At 45.1% G+C, this 24,465-nt stretch overlaps 1 protein-coding gene across 1 annotated transcript in view; it reads right to left on the reverse strand.

Annotated features, from left to right (window-relative positions):
* Positions 1-3,387: 3,387 nt before the first annotated feature.
* SYCP1 (synaptonemal complex protein 1) overlaps positions 3,388-24,465 on the reverse strand; it is a 105,795-nt gene continuing 84,717 nt past the window's right edge. The window contains exons 19-21 of the mRNA XM_061630603.1: positions 6,749-6,866; positions 3,632-3,904; positions 3,388-3,540 (exon numbers count right to left, since the gene is read on the reverse strand). Coding sequence (XP_061486587.1) covers positions 3,388-3,540; positions 3,632-3,904; positions 6,749-6,866 — 544 coding nt within the window. The remainder of the gene's footprint in view (positions 3,541-3,631; positions 3,905-6,748; positions 6,867-24,465) is intronic.

Here is a 24,465-nt window from a genome sequence, read left to right on the forward strand (position 1 = left end):
GCACACAACCAGCGGGATAAAGTGGAATTAGCTACTTTATGCCCCACAGAACGTGGATGAAAGGATACAAATAAAGACTCAGATCGGCGTATATCCTGGGTCCTGGACAGGTAGGTCTTGAGAGCCCTCCGGACATCCAACGAATGCCAAGCCTTCTCGAGAGGATGGGTAGGATTCGGGCAAAAGGAAGGCAGAACAATGTCCTGGGTGCAATGGAAAACTGAATCGACCTTGGGACGGAAGGAAGGATCAGTCTTCAGCACAACAGAGTCCTTATGGAAGACACAGAGATGGCGGGCAGAAGACAATGCGCCCAGTTCTGAGACTCGTCTCACAGAGGTGATCGCGATCAGGAGCAAGACCTTGAAAGACAACAGACGTAAAGGCACAGTCCTAAGGGGTTTGAACGGAGGTCATTGTAAAGCCTGCAGGACCTTTGACAGACTCCATGAGGGAAAGCGGTGGACTACAGCTGGCGAGCGTAGAGCGGTTCCCCTCAGAAAGCGTTTGATGAACGGGTGCGATGCAATTGGAGCACCAGTGGAGGACACTGAGAGGATGGATGACAGAGTGGACGCATGTCAACGTAAGGTGTTGGGTCTAAGTCCCATCATGAGGCCCCTATGAGGTTTTGCAGTACCTGTTGTATTGTGGCCTGGGACGGATCGAAGTGCTGGGACTGACACCACCTGGAGAAGGACACCCAGGTATGTTGATATATACGAGTAGTAGATGGTCTTCTCGAGGCCAAGATAATGTCAATCACAGCGTCAGACAGTCCAGCCGACCTCAAATGTCCCCGTTCAAAAGCCACGCTGTTAGGTTGAGCCACTTGGAGTCCTGATGGCACACTGGGCCCTGGGAGAGGAGGTCTGGCCTGACTGGAAGTGTCCAAGGTTCCGTCACCGACATCGCAAGGAGTTCCGAGAACCACGGGCGATGGGGCCAATATGGTGCTATCAGAACCAACTGTGCCCTCTCGCGTCACGCCTTCCTCAAAGTTCTGGCTAACAGTGGTATTGGAGGGAAGGCGTACAATAGGCCATCCGGCCACGGTAGCGACAGAGCATCCACCGCTTCTGCTGTCGTGTCCAGGTATCGTGCGAAGTACCTGGGTAGCTGGTAATTGCGACTGGAGGCAAACAGGTCGACTGAGAAGACGCCGAACCGACGCTGGAGAAGATGGAAAATGGTCGGATGAAGTTTCCATTCTCCTGGAAAAACCTGTTGTCTGCTGAGCCAGTCTGCTGTCACATTCCAAATTCCTCTGAGATGTTCCGCTTTCAAGGATTGTAGATGTTGTTCTGCCCAGTCGAAGATGAGGTAAGCTAGGTTCTGCAAAGAACGGGACCTGGTTCCCCCCTGCCTGTTTAAATGTGATTTCGCACACGTGTTGTCCATTCGAATGAGAACATGGTCCAAGGGGAACAGAGACTGAAAATGGATCAGAGCTAAGTGGACAGCCTTTAGCTCCAGCCAATTGATGATGTGATTCTGCTCTACTGCGGTCCAGACCCCCTGAACGAAGTGGGAGTTGCAGTGGGCACCCCAGCAGAGGAGACTGGCATCTGTGGTGATAACAGTCCTACGGGGTTCTCTGAATGGAGTGCCCTGGGTGAGGTGTTGGACCCTGGTCCACCAGCGGAATGAAAGACGCAATGCAGGGCTCAAAGGAATTGCTTGATGATTTGAGCTGGCAATGTCCTGCTGAAACGGTAACAAAGCCCACTGAAGGTGGCGAGAATGAGCTCGAGCCCATGGCACAATATGGGTGGTGGATATCAACATTCCGAGAGCTCTGGCTAAAAGCATGATGTCTGCGGTTGCGTGACGCATTAGAGATCTGGCGATGTCTATGATAGCAGTTATGCGGTCTGGAGACAGGAAGACAGTCGCCTGTCGGGTGTCTAACATCGCCCCTAGATGTTGTAGGCATTGGGTTGGTTGTAGATGGCTTTTTTCGAAATTGACTAGCCAGCCGTAGGTCTGGAAGACATGGAGCGTGAGCTTTAGATGTCGATGAGCCAGCTCCCTGGAACTCGCCCGTATTAAAAGATCGTCCAGGTAGGGGTAGATGTGCACCCCTTGAAGTCAAAGGTAAGCCACTAGTATGAGTAGCACCTTGGTAAATACTCTCGGGGCAGACGAGAGGCCGAACGGCATTGCTCAATATTGGAAATGCTGGGGGCCGAAGGCAAACCGAAGGAATTTTCTGTGGGCTATGCAAATGGGCACATGGAGATACGCTTCCTTTAGGTCAATAGAAGCCAGGAAGTCTCCTTCGTGAAGGCTTTCTGTAATGGAGTGGAGTGATTCCATTTTGAATCTGCGATACTTTACGAAACAGTTGATGAACTTGAGGTCCAGCACCGCCCTCCATGACAGATCTCGTTTGGGCACAGCAAATAGGAGGGAGTACACCCCTTCCAACCTCTCTGTTGAAGGGACTGGCTCTATTGCCGCCGTGTCCAAGAGGTGCTGTATGGCTGTTTGCATGATGCAGTGCCTGGATGGTGCCCTGGGCCAAGGAGAGGGGTGAAATCTGTCGGGAGGGGTTCTCCAAAACTCTAGCGCATAGCCATAACAAAAAAGATCTCTGTTCCAGGGGACCTGAGTCAGACGCAGCCAATGGTCTCCAAACAGAAGCAGTCTGCCCCCGACCGGTATCACGTCAGTACTGTCTGTGCTGGCGAGACCCGCCCTGATAAGAAGACGTTGAGGCACCTCTGCGTCCCTGGTACTGGGCTCTTCCTGGGAAGCGTCTGTTCCAGACTCCCCTGGGGGAATGGAAATCATTGGTACCGAAAGTGCGGCCTTGTCCCCTGGGCCGCGCTCCTCGAAAGGGCTGGGTCGTGCAGTATGAGGTGAAACATCGGAAGGGCCTGCGATCAACGTTCCTGACAGTGGCCAAGACAGGCTTCCGAGCATCTTTGGGGTCAACAAGTACTGCCTTTAGGGCGTCCTCGCCAAAGAGTAGTGAGCCCGAATAAGGTGCCCTTGACAAATTGACCCTGGCTATAGAGTCCGCTTGCCAGTGACGAAGCCAAAGGGTCCGCCTAGCAACTACCTGAGCTCCCATAGCTCTTGCTCCCAACTGATGTGCGTCCAAGGTTGCATCAGCCACAAAGGCCGCCGTTTTACGTAATTTCACCAGTGACCTCCTCATAGAGACCGGATTGGGGTTAGGGTCATCTAAAATGTCATCCAACCACATCATCGCTGCCCTGGAAAAGATGGAAGCTGATGCAGATGCTCGCATAGAGAATGCGGCAGCCTCATGGTTCTTGCGTAAGGCAAAGTCCAGCCTGCGCTCAGTGGCGTCCTTTAAATGTGAATCTCCTTCCCTCGGCAACAGGGAGCTAGAAACTAGACTGGAGATTGGCTCGTCTATGCCAGGGACGGCCAGTTTGTTGGTGAACTCAGGAGCCAAAGAGTAAAGCTTGTCCGCAAGGGCGTTGAAACGGCATGTTTGTAATGGGTGAGACCATTCGTCCTTGGCCAGCTTAGCAATAGGGTCTGGCACTGGAAGGTAGTGCTCCGCTGGAGTGGGGGATTTCAGGACCCTGGCCCCCTTAATTGCAGGAGTGGCAGCTGCAGGTTGTGTAGATTGTAGACCAAGGGTGTTCAGTACCCTGCGAGCAAGGGGCTGATAATCAGAGGTGTCAAACAGACGATATGATGTGTCTTCCTCTTGTTCCGACTGGTCACTCCAGTCGTCACCTTCGGCTTGCATGGCATATGGTGGGTCCTCCCCACAAGAGACGTCATCGACAAACCTGCCCCTGGCAATGTCAAAAGGGTTTGGGGAGCATGATGGGTCTGCCTCATTGTGTACATAGTGGCCCAGATCCTCAGGTTGTCTGCAAACATTCCGCTGAGGTGCAACAGTGACTTGTGCATGTGTCTGTGTTTGAGAAAAGAAAGACAGCATGTCTTGTAGTTGCAAAATGAACTCATGAGACAGCTGCAGCCCCGGTGTGGAGGGTGGTTGTGCTTGCAACGGCAAAGAAGTGGACAGCTCGGCAGGCTGAGAAGAGGAAGGAGCCCTCGGTGGTAATATGGGAGGAGGATAGCTGGCTGCTGGCTGGTCAGGAAACCCTGGAAAATCCTCCTCAGAGGATGCATTCGGAGAATTAAACAGATTTGTTAGTGGTTACTGGCCAGCCTCCTCAGAAACTGGTACAGAAATGTAGCGTGCCCGCTTGGTTGTGCTGTGGCTGGATATGTGCTTAGTTTTGGCAACCACCTTGATGTGCTTGTGCTTGGTTGCCTTAGACTGTTTAGGCTTGGTTGCCTGAGCTGTTACTGGCTGTTCCGCCATCATATACTCCCAAGGGTTTCAGTACACGGCCATGGATGGGGCAGAATGTACAGACCCGAAAAGCTCAGTACACGGCCACGGATGGGGCAGAATGCACCGGCTCAGATGGCGAAGTACACGGCCACGGATGGGGCAGAATGTACAGATTCAGCAGCATTGGTACATGGCCACGGATGGGGCAGAATGTACAGAATTTACAGTCTTGGTACACGGCCACGGATGGGGCAGAATGTACAGTCCAAATAGCTTTATATATTATCAACAGCCTTAGTACACGGCCACGAATGGGGCAGAATGAACAGTTCAGTCACAGGTGAGAATGTTCAGGGTCAAACAGTTGCAGTAGACAGTATTTGCAAAAAACAGCAGGAGTAGCAGTAGCAGGTTTAGTAGAATTGTAGGATCCTATATGCAGCACACACACAGAAAGTAGATCGCACTGTGAGAGCTGACTTGCAGCCTTTGGCACTGCTATCCACAGCCACGGAAGCTAGACCCCTTTGTCTACTGAATAAGCTAACATAAAGAGCGGGAACAGAGGGACAAACAAAATGGCGCCCGCAACAAGAGCAGGAAAATTTTTCTATCAAAAATGGCGGAGGGACGAGGAGGGAGCAATGGCGGACTGAGGATAAGCAGCGATCCGAAATGGAGCTGATCAGAAAAAATAAATGCGAGAAAAAAAGGCCAGAAACACGTTCTTCAGCCGCGGGGCTGAGAGACGCAATCGCGGCTTTAAAAGCCAGAGGAAAAAAGCTCTTACAAGGGGGCAGAACGGCCAGCAAAATTCCCGTAGCCGCTGAGGCAGTAGCAGGGAATAGGAATAAGCCGCAGCCGCCCAGAGACCGTCGCGGCGAGGGTTTTTTTTTTTTTAAGCCGCGGAACGAGTCGGGGGGGGTAGAATAGCCCAAAGAAGGAGAGCCACAGCTGCAGGCTCCTCTACCTCGAAGAAAAAAATGTCACAGCAGAAATCAGAAAGGCAACAATCCAACGAATACAGGGACTGAAGGCAAAAGGAGCCGAGTAGCTGGCTCCTGGGGTAGACGGCCAGCCGAAAACGGCACGGAGAAAAAACGGCGGAGCAGAACAGGAGCTGCAGCCGCAAGCTCTCGGCTAAAGCTGCATCTGCCGCCTGAGGAAGAGGAAACCGCAGCCGCTGTCTCCCTAAAAACGCCGTTAGGCGAGGCACTGGGGAAAAAAACACGGGCAAGGGAAAAAAACCCCAAAGAAATTCCCCAGGAATAGAAGACAAATAATTTTAAATAAGGCCGTTCAAGACAAGACAGAGGGAAGGAAACGAACAGGACTACACACACAAAAACCTCCCACCCTGTCACACAGAAACACAAAAACTTATCTAGAAGCTACGCTATCAGTAAATTCGAACTTGTACAGACGAAAGGCAAGAATGAACTGGAGAGTGGGAGGGGCCTGACGCCCCTAGTCTTGACTCCAGAACATTCTTGCCTTTGGACGATAGATGGAGCTATAACCCGCTTGATGGCAGTCCTCCTATGGAAAATTGGGACTTCACCTGTTCTAGATGAGGATGCACTCCCTTTAAAAGACCTAGGGGTCCTCTTGGAATGATCTTTGTCAATGGAGGCCCAGATGGCCTCCATGGCAATAAGTGGCTCCCACCAGCTGAAGCTGGTGTATCAACTGCACCCTTTCCTTGACAAGGGTATCTTGGCCACTATGATTCATACATTGGCAATCTCACATTTAGACCACTATGCTGTGCTCTATGTGGGGCTTCCCTTACAGCTGATCAAAATGATGCATATCATAACAGACCTGAAGGACCTGAGGGACCTGAGCTGCTATTAGCCACTGAGCATTTTAAGATATTTTTCTTCTTGTTGCTTACATATAAAACCCTAAACAACTGTAGCCCAGATTATCTGAAAGACTACCTTCTCCACTGCCCAGTAAAGGCATATTTTTGCAATAGTTAGATTTCTGATTTTAAATTCTTACATGGTTTTATTCACATATAGATATGATGTAAACTACTTTGACTTTTTTATGAACAGCACTATATAAATATTTTTATAAATAAATAAAAATGGGTCCCAGTCTTGCCATGGCCTGATTATTATTGGCTAGTGGTAGCCAGGGGGCATGTAACACAGGTGGGGGGCTTTTTCACTGGTAGCACCAATGTTATGGAATGCACTCCCTACTGAAATATGAGAGGCCCCATTTTCTTGGTATTCTGTTGGCTTTTCAAGTCATCTGTTTTTAATTGCTATATTGTTTTAATGGTGCTGTTTTATTTTATATTTTAATTATGAGTGTCTAAGTTTTAACATTTATGTAATTTTTTTAAAAAAATGTAAGCAATTTATGTCTATTTTGACATTAAGCAGTATATAAATGATAATCATAAATCATACTTCATTATTAAAAACCAGAAAAACTTGCCTTAAGATCTTCTTGAAGTTTTTTAAATTCAGCAACTATATTATTTTTCTCTGTTGCAATGTGTTCTTTGTCCAATAAAAGTCTGTTCCATTCCAGACCTAGCTGCTCATTCTTTAACCTATTAGAAAAGTGAAGAATCTTAGAAATAATGATTTTGTATTTTTTCAAATTTTCTTAAAACCAATCAATTTTGATACTGAATTCTTCCATTAATTTAGACATTGTTAAATATTTCTAAGAAACATTGATTTCAAGTATAAAGGTTTTTGTAAGTACTAAAACCCACAGAAACCAGTAGGCTGGACTGTCTTACCGTCTGCTTTTAGGCTTATTAAAGATTGCCGAGAGGGTATGACTGAGCAGATCCAGGGTGTGATTAACATGTCTTTGCAGGAGGAAGTGGTCCCGGCCACTTCGAAAGCGACAGTGATCTGACCACTCCTAAAAAAGCTCACCCAGGACCCATCAGTTTGTGACAACTATTGCCCAGTTGCAAATACCCCCTTTTTAGGGAAGGTGAGTGAGAGGGTTGTGGCGCAGCAATTGCAACTACTCTTGGATGAAACAGATTATCTTGACCCATCCCAGTCTGGGTTCAGGCCTGGTTATGGGACAAAATCAGCTGTGGTCACCTTGATGGATGACCGCTTTCAGGAGAAACACAGGGGGAGTGCGACCCTGTTATTGTTACTTGATCTCCCAGCAGCTTTTGATACTATTGACCATGGTATCCTTCTGAGCTGACTTGGTGAGATGGGTATCGGAGGCACTGCTAGGAGTGCCTTTTACCAGCTTCAGCTGGTAAGACAACTGCGGCCATTTCTGGACCGGGATATATACCCAATCAATCACTGCACTCTGCAGATGAGGCCCTCCTGCAAATACCATCTTATCAGGAGGTCCATTCCACACAACATAAGAAGCAGACCTTTAGTGTTGTGGCACCTATCCTTTGGAAATCCCTCCCCTTAAATTTTAGACAGGCACTATTTCTGTAATCTTTTCGATGCCAACCAAAGACCTTCCTCTTTCAACAAACCTTTTAAGTAGAGACCTTATCCAGTCAGTGCTGGAATTGCTTTTTAAGATGTTTTTAAAGATATTTTGCTTTAATATATTTTAAAGTATCATTTAATGATGTTTTGGAGTGTTTTTAGTGTTTTGTTTGCCACCCTGGGCTCCTTCTGGAAAGAAGAGCAGGATATAAAATTAATTAATTAATTATAACAGCAAAAATAAATCCATGTAGGTTCTTCATTACTGAGTAATTTAAACACAAGCTATTTTAAGCCACATGAAAATGCTTTTAGGAATGTTTTTATTAGTGTTACAGTCCTATATTTATATAAATTCTCTAAGTTTTATTAAATGGTAGGACTCAAAATAGCACAGGTAGGCCAGAGCAAGAAGTTGTTACTTTCCTCACAGTGATGTAACAGTCATCTCTTACCAGAAGACTGGGGAACCTGTGACCCTCCATATGTTGGATTCCATCTTCCATCAGCCCGAGCCAGCATGGCCAATGATCAAGGATGAGAGTTGTGTTCTAGTAACAACTAGAAGGCCACAGGCAATAGCAGCTGGTGCAGCCATGCAGGCTGCATTGCTGACCTGGCTTTCCAACACTGTACATTGCTGCTGGTTACCGAGAGGCAAGACAATAGTGAACTTGGTGTAGGTATAGCAAGGGGAGTGTTGGACTGCCTCTACCATTGCACTCCCATGGAACCAAGCTCCCTGCTGCCTTGCCCCTCCCCCTCTCAATAACTGGCAGCGACATGCTGCATTGGGAAGCCAGGTCAGCAACACAGCTCTGCCAGTGCCTCCTCACTGGCCACAGGTTCCCCATCCCTGATCTATTAGGATCTCATGACACTTGTGCAAGTTCCACAGCCACTACCCAAACAGCACATATTCACACATAATAGCTGTACTTGCAGGATGCCCACTTTCCAGCTATTAGCTTGAGTACTGGGGAATGGTTTCTTTGAAATAGGAGTCCTTGTTGGGAAAGCATCTTCTAGGCCTTGTGCAGTAATTCATAAAGGCAGTGTGTCTGGAAAAGCCCTTAGTCGGCCCGACTTTCTCCCCACTATATGCTTCCAAACAAGCTGTGGGCAACATGCTAGAAGAAAAAGAACACTTCAAAAAGTCTTCCCTTGGAGACGTGTGCACTGACCAATACCCAGCAAATAGAGGAAGTATCCCTTAGATTGAATCCTCCCACAGACACTGGAGGTGGGAGCTATATATGCTGGGAAGATTATTGTGATGACTGAGGTATCTGAATGCTGGTATCAGCCCAGAATACAATCCCTGTCCCCAACAGCGTTTAAACTATATGTACAAAGAGAAGAGCTAGAGTGCAGCAAATTCTGTACATTCTTTACCTATTCCCTTAATCAATTCTCCCAAGACCAATTCCAAGTGTTATCTGGTGGTCACCCTCCTATGACAGTGGATCCCACCAGGCAGCAGAAGCAGCAAAGGTAGTTGCAGGAACACTCCAATATGATGAATGCTGGTTAAAAATGGAGGAGTCGTTGTTTAATTCCCACAATGCTCCAAACACAGCATCTCTCCAGGACACCACTAAAATGGCTCTCCCAAACCCAGCCTGAGGTTCTGTAGTGCTCATCACACTGGAAATTTTTTTAAAAGGGGTCCTGGAGAAAAAATGTAAAGAGCAGGCACGTCTGGCAGGCTGGCATCAGTTGTGGATTCTGGCAGCTGTCCAAGGATGCCAGGTACTAACATTGGGATTGGGATCCTACTGAGAGGAAGGGTGGGATATAAATCAAATAAATAAATAATCATAGGACTATTATTTTAGCTTTTACTAGTTACTTGTGTGATTTGGCACCAAGAGACAATAGTGTCACAACAAAAGGTATTAAACTTGCTATGAGGCAGAATGTGCTAATTTACTCACATATTATCATTTACATGAACAGCTGAGGGGTATCAGTTTTGCAGTGCGTTTGGAGTTTTGGAGTGTGCTGTCATGTGTGTATTGATGACATGCCACTGTTCTTTTTCATCCTCCACAGGTGAAGCAGTGGACATGCAGGAATCAGGTTACGATAACAGACTGGATGAGGGACAATAAACTAAGGCTCAATCCATACAAGATTGAGATACTGTTAGTGGGTGGTTCCTCTGGCTGGATAAGTGGTGTATAGACTATTCTAGATAGGGCTGAACTCCCATGAAGGAGCCTGGTGTTCCCTTGGATCCACCATGTCACTAGAGGCACAAATGGCCTCTGTGGGATTCTACCAGCTTTGACTGTGAGCCTAGATATGTCCCTAACTGGATAGATATCCTGGCTTCAGTGTCCTGGCTTCAGTGTTGTCTGCTCTACTAACCTCTAGATTAGATTACAACAATGTACTATACATCATGATTACTACTGTTAACATAGCATACTGTTATAATTGTGTGCACATGAGAGTGTATTGATATTATATTGTCAAATGTGATTTTTTTTTAATGTGTATTTAAGTAACGTTGTCTAGAGATGTTTTGTATCAGCAGGGGTGTAGTCGTCCAGGGTCTGGGTTTTTTTACAACCCTTACTTTTTTGGGAGCAGGGTCTCAGTATCTCCAGCATCCTATGCGCCAATCAGCATGAAAGGGGAGTGTGTTGGCCACTGAGAAGAGTCTTCTAATATGCTTCTATGTCCTTTCATGCTGTTTGGAGCCAATCAGAATGAAAGTAAGAGAGTCAGCCTCTGAGAAGACTCTTCTCAACACTGAACACTCTTCTCTTTCATGCTTATTGGTTCCTGTTGTTGTGGGAGAAAGCATTAACAAGGATCTCATTCTCAAACCCATCAGCAAAAAAGGGGGGAGGGTGTGTGACTGTGACTATCATGAACCGACCTTGCACTTCTGAATTTACCATTACACTTCTGTGTATCAGACAACAAATTGAATTGTGGTTGTTGTTGTATTAAAACAATCAATATATTTTTGGTAGACTATTAGAAATAATCACTAAAATAAGGCATATGAAATGAAACAGCCTTTCATAAGCAACATTTTGCTAGTTTTAAAACACAGTTGTGTACTAATGTAAACACATACGTTTCTTTTTCGAGCTCTGCTTTCAGTGCTGTAAGCTGGTGTAAGCAATTTTGTTTGTTTTCAAATGCACCAGATAACTGCATTTCCAAATCATGGATTTTTTTCTGTAGATAAAAATGTAAGAATTAATTTACAAGTATTCAGTACTGTTTTCAACAAAACTGGTTTTGTTAAATTGGCCAAATGTTTCCCATAGCAGACAGGGTTGTAAAATTTCCATAGTTTGTAGAATGTCTTGACTCTACTGGAATTCCGCTCTCTTTCAACCTGAAGCTACTGCTTGGGATGCAACTTGATGTGATATGGAAGAACCATCATCAGGATCTCTCATGGTTGTTGTGTTTTTTTTAAGTTAAGGGGGTGCATTAACAGGGAGGGGTACATTAACAGATTGAGACCATGGGGCTGTGGGATTCCCCCATGTTGTTTTCCTAGTCAAAATTCCCCTCAAATCTTCTGTCTCACATAAGAATTGCATGTGGACAAAATATTAACCCCTGCTCATCAATGCCACAGATGTGATTCAATATGGACCACTACCACCACCCTCCAAGCTACTATTAATTCTTTAAAATCATGGGTAATTTTGATCACAGATCTCCCCTATCACACCTAATTGTCTCATACTATAAGTTTAGGGTACATTCAAGGAAATATGGTCCATAGGTATAGTGTGGCCTATGAGTAGTTTGGGTCTGGCCTATATGAAGATCGTGGCCACTACACTATTAAGCCTAGACTTTTATGCTAAGCATATTCTATTGTTATAAGACACTCTGGGGTCCCTTCCAACTGAGAGATTCTATTATTATAAGACTGGGATCTGTTAAAGTGGCTGGGCCACTTAATGGCCCTGGAAAGTATCTCTCTTTCATTAAGGAAATTATAGGCTGATGACTTAACAGCTGGCCTTAACTATGGCTAAGGAAATATCTGAAAGGATGATGCCTCTTCTCTCTACTCCCAGCTAGGGAAGATGTAAACAATGAGTGTGTAGGGACTAGACTGGCATTCTGAGGCAGACTGAGAAAGATGCAAGAGATGAGTTTATGCTCTGGAAGAATCTGAGGGTAATGGCTATCTTCTGAGGATCTAATATGAAAACAATGAACTTTGCCTGTCTATTGGAGCATTTAAGCTGTACTTCCATCTATGTTCAACCTGCGTATTACAATATGGCTTATGCCTCCTGTGACCTCCCTCCAAAAATTCAGTCTGCTTGATAATCTGTTTTTCAACAGATTCCTTCAACATCCATGCTCTTAAAAAAAGGATGTTGGTCCTCTCTTGAAGGTAATTTCTTCTGCGTGACGGTCCATCAGATGGGCTATAACTGCCGTCTACTGTCTAGAGACAGGAAATGTAGGCAAAGTTGCGAGGAAGTAGGTAGCCTTGTGTGAAGAGCGCAACCCAGTCCATTTCATGGCAAACCCGGAAGGCCATAGCACAATAATCAGAAGCAAAGAGATACAGACAAAAGAGAACAGCAGTGAAGAAAAAACTGACCTACTTCCTCCAGTTTAAATGGCAAAATGGTACAATAAACAGCAAAATATAAAACCCAAAACTTGGTAACCACTATACACAGATTTGGAAACCATATCTGACCCTGAGACAGAAGGTTCAGATACAGGGGCAAGCACCTTGGATCAGTCCATGAGAGATGGAGAATCTCTGAGAACCATGGACAGTGCAGTCAGGAGGGGGCAATCAGGATCAAGTCTACCTGTTCCTCTCTCAACTTTCAGAGTTTTAATGACGAGGGCAATTGGGGGGAAAGCAGAGAGATCTTAGGGCCACAGAGAGAAGAGCATATCCACTGCTTCCTTCTCGCCCATGCAATATCTGGTGTAGAAGTGTTGGACTTGCCTATTCCTGGGAGAGGTGAAGAGGTCCACCAAGGTATCGCTGAAACAAGAGTTGCAGCTCTTGGAAGACCCATGGATGGAGCATCCACTTCCCCAGAGTCACCTTTGGTCAACTGAGCCAGTCTGCCTTGTCATTCAAATTCTGCCTGAACCAAGAGAAGATGGCCTTCAGCCCAATCAAAGAAAAATGCAGCTTCCGTCTGGAAAAATCTGAGATCAAGCCACCCTCTTGACAATTGACATGGGCCTTCACCATGGTGTTGTCAGTGTGCAGGAGGACGCCATGCAGCTGGCACAGATGGGTGTTCAACAGCGACATGAGCACAGCCAGATGATACTGAAGCCTACCTCCTGGGATGTCCACTTGCCCTGTACATACTAGCAGCGGCAACCCCCCACCCCCAGCATAGTTGAGTTGCATCTGTGGTCACTACATTCCTTAGGGGAATCCAAAAAGGAAAACCCCACTGGAGGCTGAGAGGTGATGTCCACCAAGCAAACTCTGCATGGAGAAAGCAGAATGAGATGGTACCAGGTGGCCATGATACATCAGAAGCACCCACTGGAGGGGCCTGGAATGATGACAACCCCAGGGGTGATCTGAATCACAGAAATGAACAAAACCAGGGTCTTAGCAAGAAACATGACATCCATTGAAGGCTGAAAAGAAGTGAGTGGGCAGTTCTGTTGATGGCAGAGACCCTCTCTGAGGACAGAGAGTTGTTTGCCACAGTGGTGTCAAATATGGCACCCAGATGTTGGAGGCAGTACATGGCTTGCAGATGATTTCTCATTTGTTGATAAGGAACCCATGGTCGGTAGAACTGACAACATTCTCCATACACTCCTGTCTATCTGAAGGGTGCTCTTCAACCTGATCAGCAGGTCATTCAAATATGGATAGATGTGAAAACAGTGGAGATGTGGGTGCACTAACAGGATGACCATGATCTTTGTGAACACCCTTGGAGCAGAAAATAGATCAGAGGGCCAGTGCAGTGCTGAAAATGGTTAGACCCATAGGCAAAGTGAAGATAATGTTGATGTCTGGGATGGATGGACACATGGAGGCAGGCCTCCTTCAAGTCTATTGATGCCAAGAGATCCCAGGCTGCAATGCTTCCCTGATGAAAGAGAGGGATTCCACAAGTAACTTGTTGTATCAACCAAAATTGTTGACAAATTTCAAGTCTAGAATGGTTCTCCACAACTTGTCATGCTTGGAAATGAAAAGAAGATTGAATAGACTCCAGAAAAGTGCTCTTTGGGGCTACCACCTCGGTAGCCTGGATTTGCAGGAGATGTTGGATAGCCTGAGCCACTATGTGCTGCATCTCTGGACATCAAGAAACAAGGGGTTGAAGGAACCAGGTGGGCAGGAGGCAAAGGAATTTGATCTTGTAACCGTGGGCAATGGAATCCTGAACCTAGGAGTCAGAGATCAGATGCTACCAGAGTGGAGAGAAGTAAGCTAATATGCTCCCCCCATCAGAAGAAATGTGTCAGTACTGTTGTAGTTGCTATCTCCCTTAGGGCAAGAGGAGGAGGAGAACTTGCTGGAAGTGGAGGGCTGAGAACTCCCTTGGAATCTGTTTCTGCTCCAAGAGGCTCAGGGGGCCCTAAAGTTGCATCCTCTGCCTGAGGACCTGCGGGCACAAAAAGGACTGTTAAGGCTCGTAAGACAACTGATACGATGACCAGTAGGGTGAAAACCAATGGATTGACTACTGTTTCATCTGAGGGACACAAACACAGGCTTCCACTTCTCCTTTGGATAAACCAAGACCTCCTTGAGTGGCGCCTCCTCAGAAAGTTTTATACCCACATATGGAACTTTAGAAAGAATCAGAGAATCATAGAGTTGGAAGGGGCCTTGTAGGCCATCGAGTCCAACCCCCTGCTCACAGCAGGAAATCCACAGCTAGAGCATCTCCTGCAGATAGCTGTCCAGCCTCTGCTTGAAGACATCCAGCGAAGGGGATCCCACCACCTCCCTAGGCAGTCGGTTCCATTGCCGAACTGCCCTTACTGTCAAGAAGTTCCTTCTAATGTCCAATCTGAATCTACGCTCCTGCAACTTAAAACCATTAGACCTAGTCCTACCCTCTGGGGCAGCAGTGAACAAATCTGTACCCTCCTCTATGTGACAGCCCTTCAGGTACTGAAAGAGTGCAATCATGTCACCCCTCAGCCTTCTCTTCACCAGACTGAACATGCCAAGTTCCTTCAACCTTTCCTCATAAGACTTGTTCTCCATACCAGCTATCATCCTCGTCGCCCTCTTCTGAACCCACTCTAACTTGTCGATATCTTTCTTAAAATGAGGCGCCCAGAACTGAACGCAGTATTCCAGATGAGGCCTGACTAATGCAAAATATAGTGGGACTATTACTTCCCTCGACCTGGAAACTATAGCTCTGTTTATGCAGCCCAAAACCGCGTTTGCCTTTTCACACTGCTGGGTCATGTTCAACTTGCGATCCACTACAATTCCAAGGTCCTTCTCACACGCACTACTGCTAAGCCGGGTATTTCCCATCCTGTCCCGTGCATTTTGTTTTTGTGGCCTAAATGCAGAATCCGGCATTTGTCTTTATTGAATGTCATTTTATTAATTTCAGCCCAATTTTCTAGTCTATCCAGATCCCTTTGGATTTTATTCCTGTCTTCCATTGTGTTAGCTATCCCTCCCAGTTTCGTATCATCCGCAAACTTCATAAGGCTTCCCTCCACTCCATCATCTAAGTCATTGATAAAAATGTTGAAGAGTATCGGCCCAGGACAGAACCCTGTGGCACACCACTCGAGACCTCCTTCCAGTCCGAAGCAGAGCCACCGACGACCACTCTTTGAGTACGGTTTTCCAACCAGTTGTGAATCCACCTGACAGTATTTCCATGTAGTCCGCATTTGACTAGTTTGCTAATCAAAAGGTCGTGGGGGACTTTGTCAAACGCCTTGCTGAAATCTAGATAGATGACATCAACTGCATTTCCACCATCTACTAAGCTAGTGACCCGATCAAAAAAAGAGATGAGATTAGTTTGACAGGATTTTTTCTTGACAAACCCATGCTGGCTCCTTCTAATCACAGCATTGTCATCTAGATAGTTGCCAATGGACTCTTTTATTATCCGTTCTAATATCTTTCTAATATCTAATATCTTTTTGAAGTCAGACTGACCAGCCTGTAATTCCCCGGATCTTCTTTTTTACCCTTCTTAAAGAGCGGGACGACGTTTGCTTGTCTCCAATTCTCCGGCACCTCTCCCGTTCTCCATGATTTCTCAAAGACGATGGCAAGAGGTTCCGAGAGTACATCCGCAAGTTCCTTCAATACTCTGGGATGCAGTTCATCAGGCCCTGGAGATTTGAACTCATTTAGGTTAACTAGGTATTTCCTGACTATCTCCTTATCAATCTTGAACTGCAATCCCGACTGAGATTGCTACCGATGCAAGGTTGCACACTGTTCCCTTTTTGGGAGAAAACGGAGGCAAAATAGGCGTTGAGCAGTTCTGCTTTTTCCTCGTTATCTGTCAACATTTTGCCATCCTCATTGAGCAGCAGTCCCACCGTTTCCTTGGTCTTTCTCTTGCTTCGAACGTATCTGAAAAACCCCTTTTTGTTGTTCCTCGCTTCCCTCGCCAGCCTCAGCTCATTCTGGGTTTTAGCTTTCCTTACGCTATTCCTGCAAGCCCGAGCCGCTCGTCGGTACTCTTCCTTGGTGATGCATCCTTCCTTCCATTCTTTATACATGCTCTTTTTTACTTTTACCTCCTCCACCAGTCTTCCGTGTAGCCACATTGGCTTTTCCGATGTCTTCCGTTTTTCTTCCTCTTTGGAATTGTTTGCGATTGCGCTTTTTGTAATACGTTCTTCATGAACTCCCACGCTTCTTGGGCTCCTTTTTTCTTTAGTCTATCTAGGCACGGGATCCTACCCATCATTTCCCTGAGCTTGCTAAAATCGGCTTTCCTAAAATCCAAGGTCCATGTTTGACTATATTCTTCTTTGGCTTTCCCCAGAATCCTGAATTCCAGCATTACGTGGTCACTTTCCCCCAAGGTACCGACCGCTTTAATTCCCGTGACCAATTCATCCGTGTTAGTTAAGATCAGGTCCAGGTTTGCCGATCCCCTTGTTCCTTCTTCTACTTTTTGAAAGAGGAAATTATCAGCAAGGCCCATCAGGAATTTGTTGGAGGCTTTGTGCTTCGCAGAGTTTGTCTCCCAGCAGATATCCGGGTAGTTGAAGTCCCCCATCACTACTACTTCTTGCCTCCTTGAGATTTCAGAGATTTGTTTGAGAAAGGTCTCGTCTACCACCTCTTCTTGGCCAGGGAGTCTGTAGTAGATACCTACTACCATGTCGGTTTTATTTGTTTCTCCATTTATTTTTACCCAAATGGTCTCTACCGGACCCCTTTGTTCGCTCTCTTGGATTTCCATAGAGGTATATTTGTCTTTGACGTATAACGCTACTCCCCCTCCTTTTCTGTTGCTCACACAGGCCGCAGTATCAACATCCCAATGGTGCAACTACATGGTACTGATCCTGATCCTGCTTGGACAACCTTTTTGAAGGGCCTGGTTCTGGAATCTCTTTAACCAGTGATTTAGGCTCCTTGAGGACAGACAATCCTCTGACAGAGGAGGTGGGGCCAGCTCAGAAGAGGGATCCTCAAGTTCCAAGGTGGCTAGGACTTTGCCGAGCAAAGGTAAATAGTGGTTGGGCTGAAACAATTGTTGTGTCAACTTGTCTTCCACTTCAGAGTCCTCACTCCATTCACTTTCGTTGCATTCAGGGTCAACAAAGGAGTCTGCAGGAGCTGGACACACAGGATGCGGCGCTCTGCCTCTGGAAGTGGTGAAAGGGTCAGGGGATGAGGCATCCTCCACCACCTCCAAGGAATGGCCAAGGAAGGAACCTGGTAGAGATTTGTGTCACACCCTGAGGTGTGTGGATTTGGAAATGGATTTTGAAGGAAGAGGTTACACAGGAGTAGGGTCCAGAACAAAAGATGAAGCCTGCACAGAAGTAGGAATAGGAATGGCATCTGGAACAGTAACTGCAGCCGGAACAGCAGTGGATAACTGCACTGTAGCTGAGGGTGTAGCATGCAAGGCTGGAGGTGCAGCCAAGAGGCGGTTCTGCCTTCTGCATGGCACACTCTGACAAGGAAGATTTAACCCACAACAATTTAATTTCTTTTTTTTTATGCTTCAATTGCCCTTTGCCAGAGTCAAATGTGGAGCAGTCAGGCACAGATAGTGAGGGAAGATGGGAGGCCTCAGTCACAGAGGCCACAGTTGAGGGAATAAGACAGAAGCACAAAAGGACTAAAGAGAAGGGAGCCCGCCAAGCAGAGGAAAGAGCGGGGGGGGGGAAGACTACCATGGAGCAAACGGAGCTGACAGAAAAGACAGCGAAAACAGGACATCCAGGAACCAAATAAAGATGAGGAAACTCACCACAGGACAATCAGAAAGAACATGAAGGCAAAATTACAAAGGGAACAGAGCAAGGCTGAAGCAAACAGAGAGCAGTTAGAAACCAACCATCTGGACGGAGAGACAGGAAGCAGACTGGGCTGTGGTCTTCACACGAGGCTACCTACTTTCTCCTGATTTTGCCTGTATTTCTTGTCTCTGGACTGTAGATGGCAGTGATAGCCCATCTGATGGACCATCATCCAGAGAGAATATTTGTCACACGTACTGGTGAGAAGGCCAAGAAGACTACTAAGTAATAGCAGATTCCAAACAGGAAGAACCTGCAATATTTAACCTAATTTCAATTTTTGCATATTTTAGTGATAAGTGTCATTAGTCAAGTGTGCCAGCTGCACATAATATTGCAGACATAATTGAAATAAGCTTCCACAGTGTGGACTTCACATGGTCAGACATACCCACATATTAACGATGGGCTCCATTTCTGCAATAATTGGATTTGCCATCAGATTATTATTTCTGATATTCTCCATCTTTGTGGAGAGAATTTTGAAGTAGTACCTGGTTTCTGATTCATTCTTCTTCTCTGATTCTTTTTTTTAATTCACTTTGAAATCATCTATAGTGTGAGTGATACTTTTATCTATCTACTTTCTATGTGAGCTTTTCAAATGTGTATTCCCTTTTCACTGATGTCAATGAAGTGTTGATTGTAACTGACAGACAGAAAGCATCAGGGGGAATGAGGTGTTGATTGTAAGCAGCAGGGAAAAGACACTGACTTATCTGCCTTAATCTGCTCTGCAATGCACTTGAAAAGGAATGTGAACAGGCAATAATTACAGAGTTCAAAATAAAGATTGATACCAGTGAAGACTCATGAATAAATAGCGATTATAATATCAGCAATTCTCTCCAAAGCAAATATACAGAGGAGACAGGAAAAATGAAAAGATATTGGAGGGAAAAGGAATGGATTGTTAAAGACCACTAGTGGGCCACACTTAAAAACAAAAGGTAAAAAAGGAGAGGATTCCATCCCTACAACATATACAGTAACTAAGTTTATTTCCTGTTGAGAAATTTAAATGCAAAGTAATTTTTACAACTGTCCTGCCCGAAGTTGAGAGACTTAAACTCAACAGTGGTGTTTTCTCTTTTTATTAAAGTAATAGACAGCGGCAATACAGAGTGCCTCATGAAACTAACTATTCTTTCTAGGAACTCAGTCTCTTTCTAGCACTAGCTAAGGCATGACTTCAAGACTACAGACATTGACTCAGCAACTGGGTTCCCCCCCTCCCCTGAGTTTGCTTTAGTAGGTTGGGAGCTAGAGCTACACGAGCTAGAGGGAGCCCCAGCTGACGAAGCGTCAAGGCCCCAGCTGACAAAGCATCAAGGCGAGTTAAGCAGCAGAGCGAGGAGGCCAGGGCCCCCCACTCTGCCCGTCTGTTCCCTGACCTCAACTAAACCGCAGTTTCTAACTCATTGACGTAATAAACCTTAAACAAAACTATGCAGGTAAGAAGCCAGCAGGGGTGTGGGGGCTTTCCAGTGTTTTGCACCACCTGCAGCATGTACGACTATCTGCCTGTTGGACAGAAGTCGTGGGTGTGCTCTCGGTGCAATGAGCTCCTGGCTCTCCGGGAACGACTTCATTTCCTTGAGGCCAAGGTGGCGGACCTGGAAAAGCAGAGCAGAGAGGTGTGTGGAGGAGGCCTTCAGGGACGTTATAGCTGTGTCCCAGTCCAACGATGATAGCTCTTCTGCTATCATGGAGAACGATGGTCTCAGAGAAGGAGAGCATCCAGCTGAGGAAGAGGGAAATGATCCCTTAGAAGGGACCCATTCCTTGGGGGATGAGCAGCTATCCTCTCGTGCAGAGAATATATCTCCAGGGGGTGGAGGGATCCTTGTAGTGGGTGATTCGATCATTAGGAACATAGATAGTGGGGACTTCCGGGAAGGGTTGCTTTGCCTGTGCTGCCTCTGAGCCGAGCTCTTGTCTCAGAAGAAGCTTTTTCAGCTTTAAAATCAGTCAGAACGTCTTTTTTGACTGGTAAAGATTTTCTCCCGGTCAGGGAGAAACGTGAGATTAACCACAAAGCCTGTTTTTGTGGGGAGGACTGGATTTCATTTATTTATGAGAAAAGGTTCAAACTGCAATGTCGGACGGACTTTCATCAAGCTCTAGCTGATTATAGCAACACGTTTATCTTTTCTTCAAAGAAAAAACGGATTTTAACAGGCAAACAAGCATCCTTCTTTCTATTTTCTTTTTTCACTTGGTTTAAATTGGTGCAGTTAAAGAGATTTGTCAATGAATCAGCTGTGAAGAATTCCTAGGTGAGTTATGGCTTTTCTCATTCACTTACGAAATTAAGGAGGAAAGAAATCGAAAAAGCTTATCTTTGCTTTTATCGCAAAAAGCTGTCCTGGAGGTGCATTCTAAACATACCAACGGAAGAGGGATTTCTATTTCGAGGAGGGGGAAAAAACTTTTTTTGGTCTATTTCATTTTGACGAATCTGCTTGTTCACGACGCCACTAATAGTCTTGATGTTGGGAACTAAGTTTGTTTTGTATTCCTGAACACATAGAGATAAGGCAGGCTGTACTGTCTACACTGATATCAGCAGCCTGGAATATTAACCCAATTGTGGCTGAAATAATTTTTGTTTCTGTGGTTTTAAGAATGGCAATCAGGAAAGTGATTGAGACCATGGAAGAAATTATGTTTCACAAAATAATGGATGAGATTGAGATAACAAAACAAACCCTGAGACATGGCAGACAGGAGATGAAAATTGAATTTAACAAAATGACACAGGAGCTTAAAGAAATAGGGGATTCTGTAAAAGAGGTGTTTGATGGGATTAGAGATGAAAAAAGAAAAATTAAAGGGAAGCCACAAGCCCTGGAGATTGGAACAAGTGTGAAATTGGAAAAAGATTTGGAGTTTATGGATGTTAGAAATAAAGTTTACTGTTTGGAATTCAAAGTTGTCTCTGAAGAAATTAATGAAGATTTTGGTGGTAAAGTTATCAATGCCTTGGATAATTTTCTGGACTGGAATGATGTGATGGAGTTTGACATTGAAAAAATCTATGGAGTTGGCTACAGATATGTGACAGTGGAGAAACTCTTAAGAGATGAACCAGTGCATTTTGTAAAAAAGAAGAACAGAGATATGACTTTGCAGCAATATTTCAGTAACATATTCAGAATTCTTGACTGGAATGATGTGATGGGGCTTGTCATAGAAAAAATCTATGGAATTAACTACAAATATGTGACAGAGCAGAGATGTACCCAGAACAGAGATGTGGCTTTACAACAATATTTCAGTAACATATTCAGAATTGATGGCAAGGACATATTTGTCATGGGGAAATTCCCATCAGACTCTTGTTATATAACTATGGCTATGACAGCAAGATCATCATAAGATACTGATAATGGATGAATGGATACTGAAACCACTGGACTTAACATAATGGATGAATTGATACTGAAACCACTGGATTTAACAGGACTATTGAAGATGGAAGATGGAATTAATATTGAAAATGGAAGAATGGTTATGGAAATTATTGGACTTAACAGATTTGACGAGATGGATTAATCGATATGTTTATTTGGACTATGGTTATGACAACAAGATTATTATGGGATACTGATAATGGAAGAATAGCTACTGAAATTACTGGACTTAACAGGATTATTGAAGATGGAAGATGGAATTAATATAGATAATGGAAGAATGGCTATTGAAATTATTGGGCCTAACAGATTTGAATCAGATGGATTAAGTGACATGTTTATTTGGAGAAAAATTGAAAGATATATCTCTCAAGGAATTGAAACCTCTCTTTGACTTTTTGTAGAAAGAATAAAATAATGTTTATGAGATTTGATGATTAATTAAGATAACAACTGGAGGAAAGTGATTCTATAATATAATTTTAGAGATAGGATTGTTATATATTGTAGACTTATAATTGATCTGCGACAAATCGGAAGTCAACATTTTATTTTGTTGTTTGATTGTTTTTGTTTTGTTTTGTTTTTTGTTTTTGAAAATTTGAATAAAAATTAATGAAAAAAAAAAGGAACATAGATAGTGGGGTGTGCGATGGACGTGTAGACCGCAAGGTGATTTGACTGCCTGGTGTGCAGGTTGCGGATATCGCCCGTCGTTTAGATAGTTTGGTAGACAGTGCTGGGGAGAAGTCAGTGGTCGTGGTGCACGTTGGCACCAACGACATGGGGAAATGCAGCCGTGAGGTCCTGGAAGCAAAATTTAGGTTGCTAGGTAGGATGCTGAAAGCCAGGACCTCCAAGGTGGCTTTCTCTGAAATGCTACCGGTTCCATGCGCAGGACCAGCCAGACAGGCACAGCTTTGCAGTCTCAATGCGTAGATGAAACGAAGGTGTCGGGTGGAAGGGTTTGGATTTGTTAGGCACTGGGGAACATTTTGGGACAAGCTGGGCCTGTACAAAAGGGACGGGCTCCACTTGAACAAGAATGGAACCAGACTGCTGGCACATAAAATGAAAAAGGTGGCAGAGCAGCTTTTAAACTGACTGAGGGGGGAAACCCGACAGGAGCTGAGGAAGGTCCGGTTCGGAGTAAACCTCGCCCCTGGGATAAAAACCAAACAAATGATGAAATTTTAAAAGGGGCAGGCCTAGAAGTAGGCATTGTGAGAGCAGGGGCACAGGATATAAATTCAGAAGAGTAAAATTACCACAGGCCAAACCACAAGTGCCAAAGACACTTGAAGAGAGACACTGCTTACAAGTGCCTGTACGCTAATGCTAGGAGCCTCCGAACCAAGATGGGAGAACTGGAGTGCTTGGTCTTAGAGGAGAGCATTGATATAGTGAGCATAACGGAGACCTGGTGGAATGGAGAAAACCAGTGGGATACAGTTATCCCTGGATATAAACTATATCGGAAGGACAGGGAAGGACGTATTGGTGGCTGAGTCGTTCTATACATGAAAGAAGGCATTGAATCCAGCAAGCTCGAAACCCCAAAAGAGGCAGACTCCTCCACAGAATCATTGTGGGTGGTGATACCATGCCACAGGAGGGATTTAATTCTGGGAACGATCTATCGTTCCCCTGATCAAAATGCTCAGGGAGACCTTGAGATGAGATATGAAATTGAGGAAGCATCCAAACTAGGAAATGTGGTAGTAATGGGTGACTTCAACTACCCGGACATAGACTGGCTGCATATGTGTTCCAGTCATGACAAAGAAGCAAAATTTCTAGATATTCTAAATGACTATTCCCTAGACCAGTTGGTCATGGAACTGACCAGAGGGACGGCAACCCTGGACTTAATCCTCAGTGGGGACCGGGACCTGGTGCGAGATGTAAGTGTTGTTGAACCGACTGGGAGCAGTGACCATAGTGCTATTAAATTAAACATACATGTAACTGGCCAATTGCCAAGAAAATCCAACACGGTCACATTTGACTTCAAAAGAGGAAACTTCACAAAAATGAGGGGAGTGGTAAAAAGAAAGCTGAAAAACAAAGTCTAGAGGGTCACATCACTCGAAAATGCTTGGAAGTTGTTTAAAAACACTATATTAGAAGCTCAACTGGAGTGCATACCGCAGATCAGAAAAGGTACCGCCAGGGCCAAGAAGATGCCAGCATGGTTAACGAGCAAAGTCAAGGAAGCTCTTAGAGGCAAAAAGTCTTCCTTCAGAAAATGGAAGTCTTGTCCGAATGAAGAAAATAAAAAAGAACACAAACTCTGGCAAAAGAAATGCAAGAAGACAATAAGGGATGCTAAAAAAGAATTTGAGGAGCACATTGCTAAGAACATAAAAACCAACAACAAAAAATTCTATAAATACATTCAAAGCAGGAGACCATCTAGGGAGGCGATTGGACCCTTGGATGATAAGAGAGTCAAAGGTGTACTAAAGAACGATAAGGAGATTGCAGAGAAGCTAAATGAATTCTTTGCATCTGTCTTCACAGTGGAAGATATAGGGCAGATCCCTGAACCTGAACTAACATTTGCAGGAAGGGATTCTAAGGAACTGAGACAAATAGTGGTAACAAGAGAGGAAGTTCTAGGCTTAATGGACAATATAAAAACTGACAAATCACCGGGCCCGGATGGCATCCACCCGAGAGTTCTCAAAGAACTCAAAGGTGAAATTGCTGATCTGCTAACTAAAATATGTAACTTGTCCCTCGGGTCCTCCTCCGTGCCTGAGGACTGGAAAGTGGCAAATGTAACGCCAATCTTCAAAAAGGGATCCAGAGGGGATCC

This window comes from Rhineura floridana, chromosome 6, assembly GCF_030035675.1.
Source record: "Rhineura floridana isolate rRhiFlo1 chromosome 6, rRhiFlo1.hap2, whole genome shotgun sequence".
Lineage (NCBI taxonomy): Eukaryota > Metazoa > Chordata > Lepidosauria > Squamata > Rhineuridae > Rhineura > Rhineura floridana.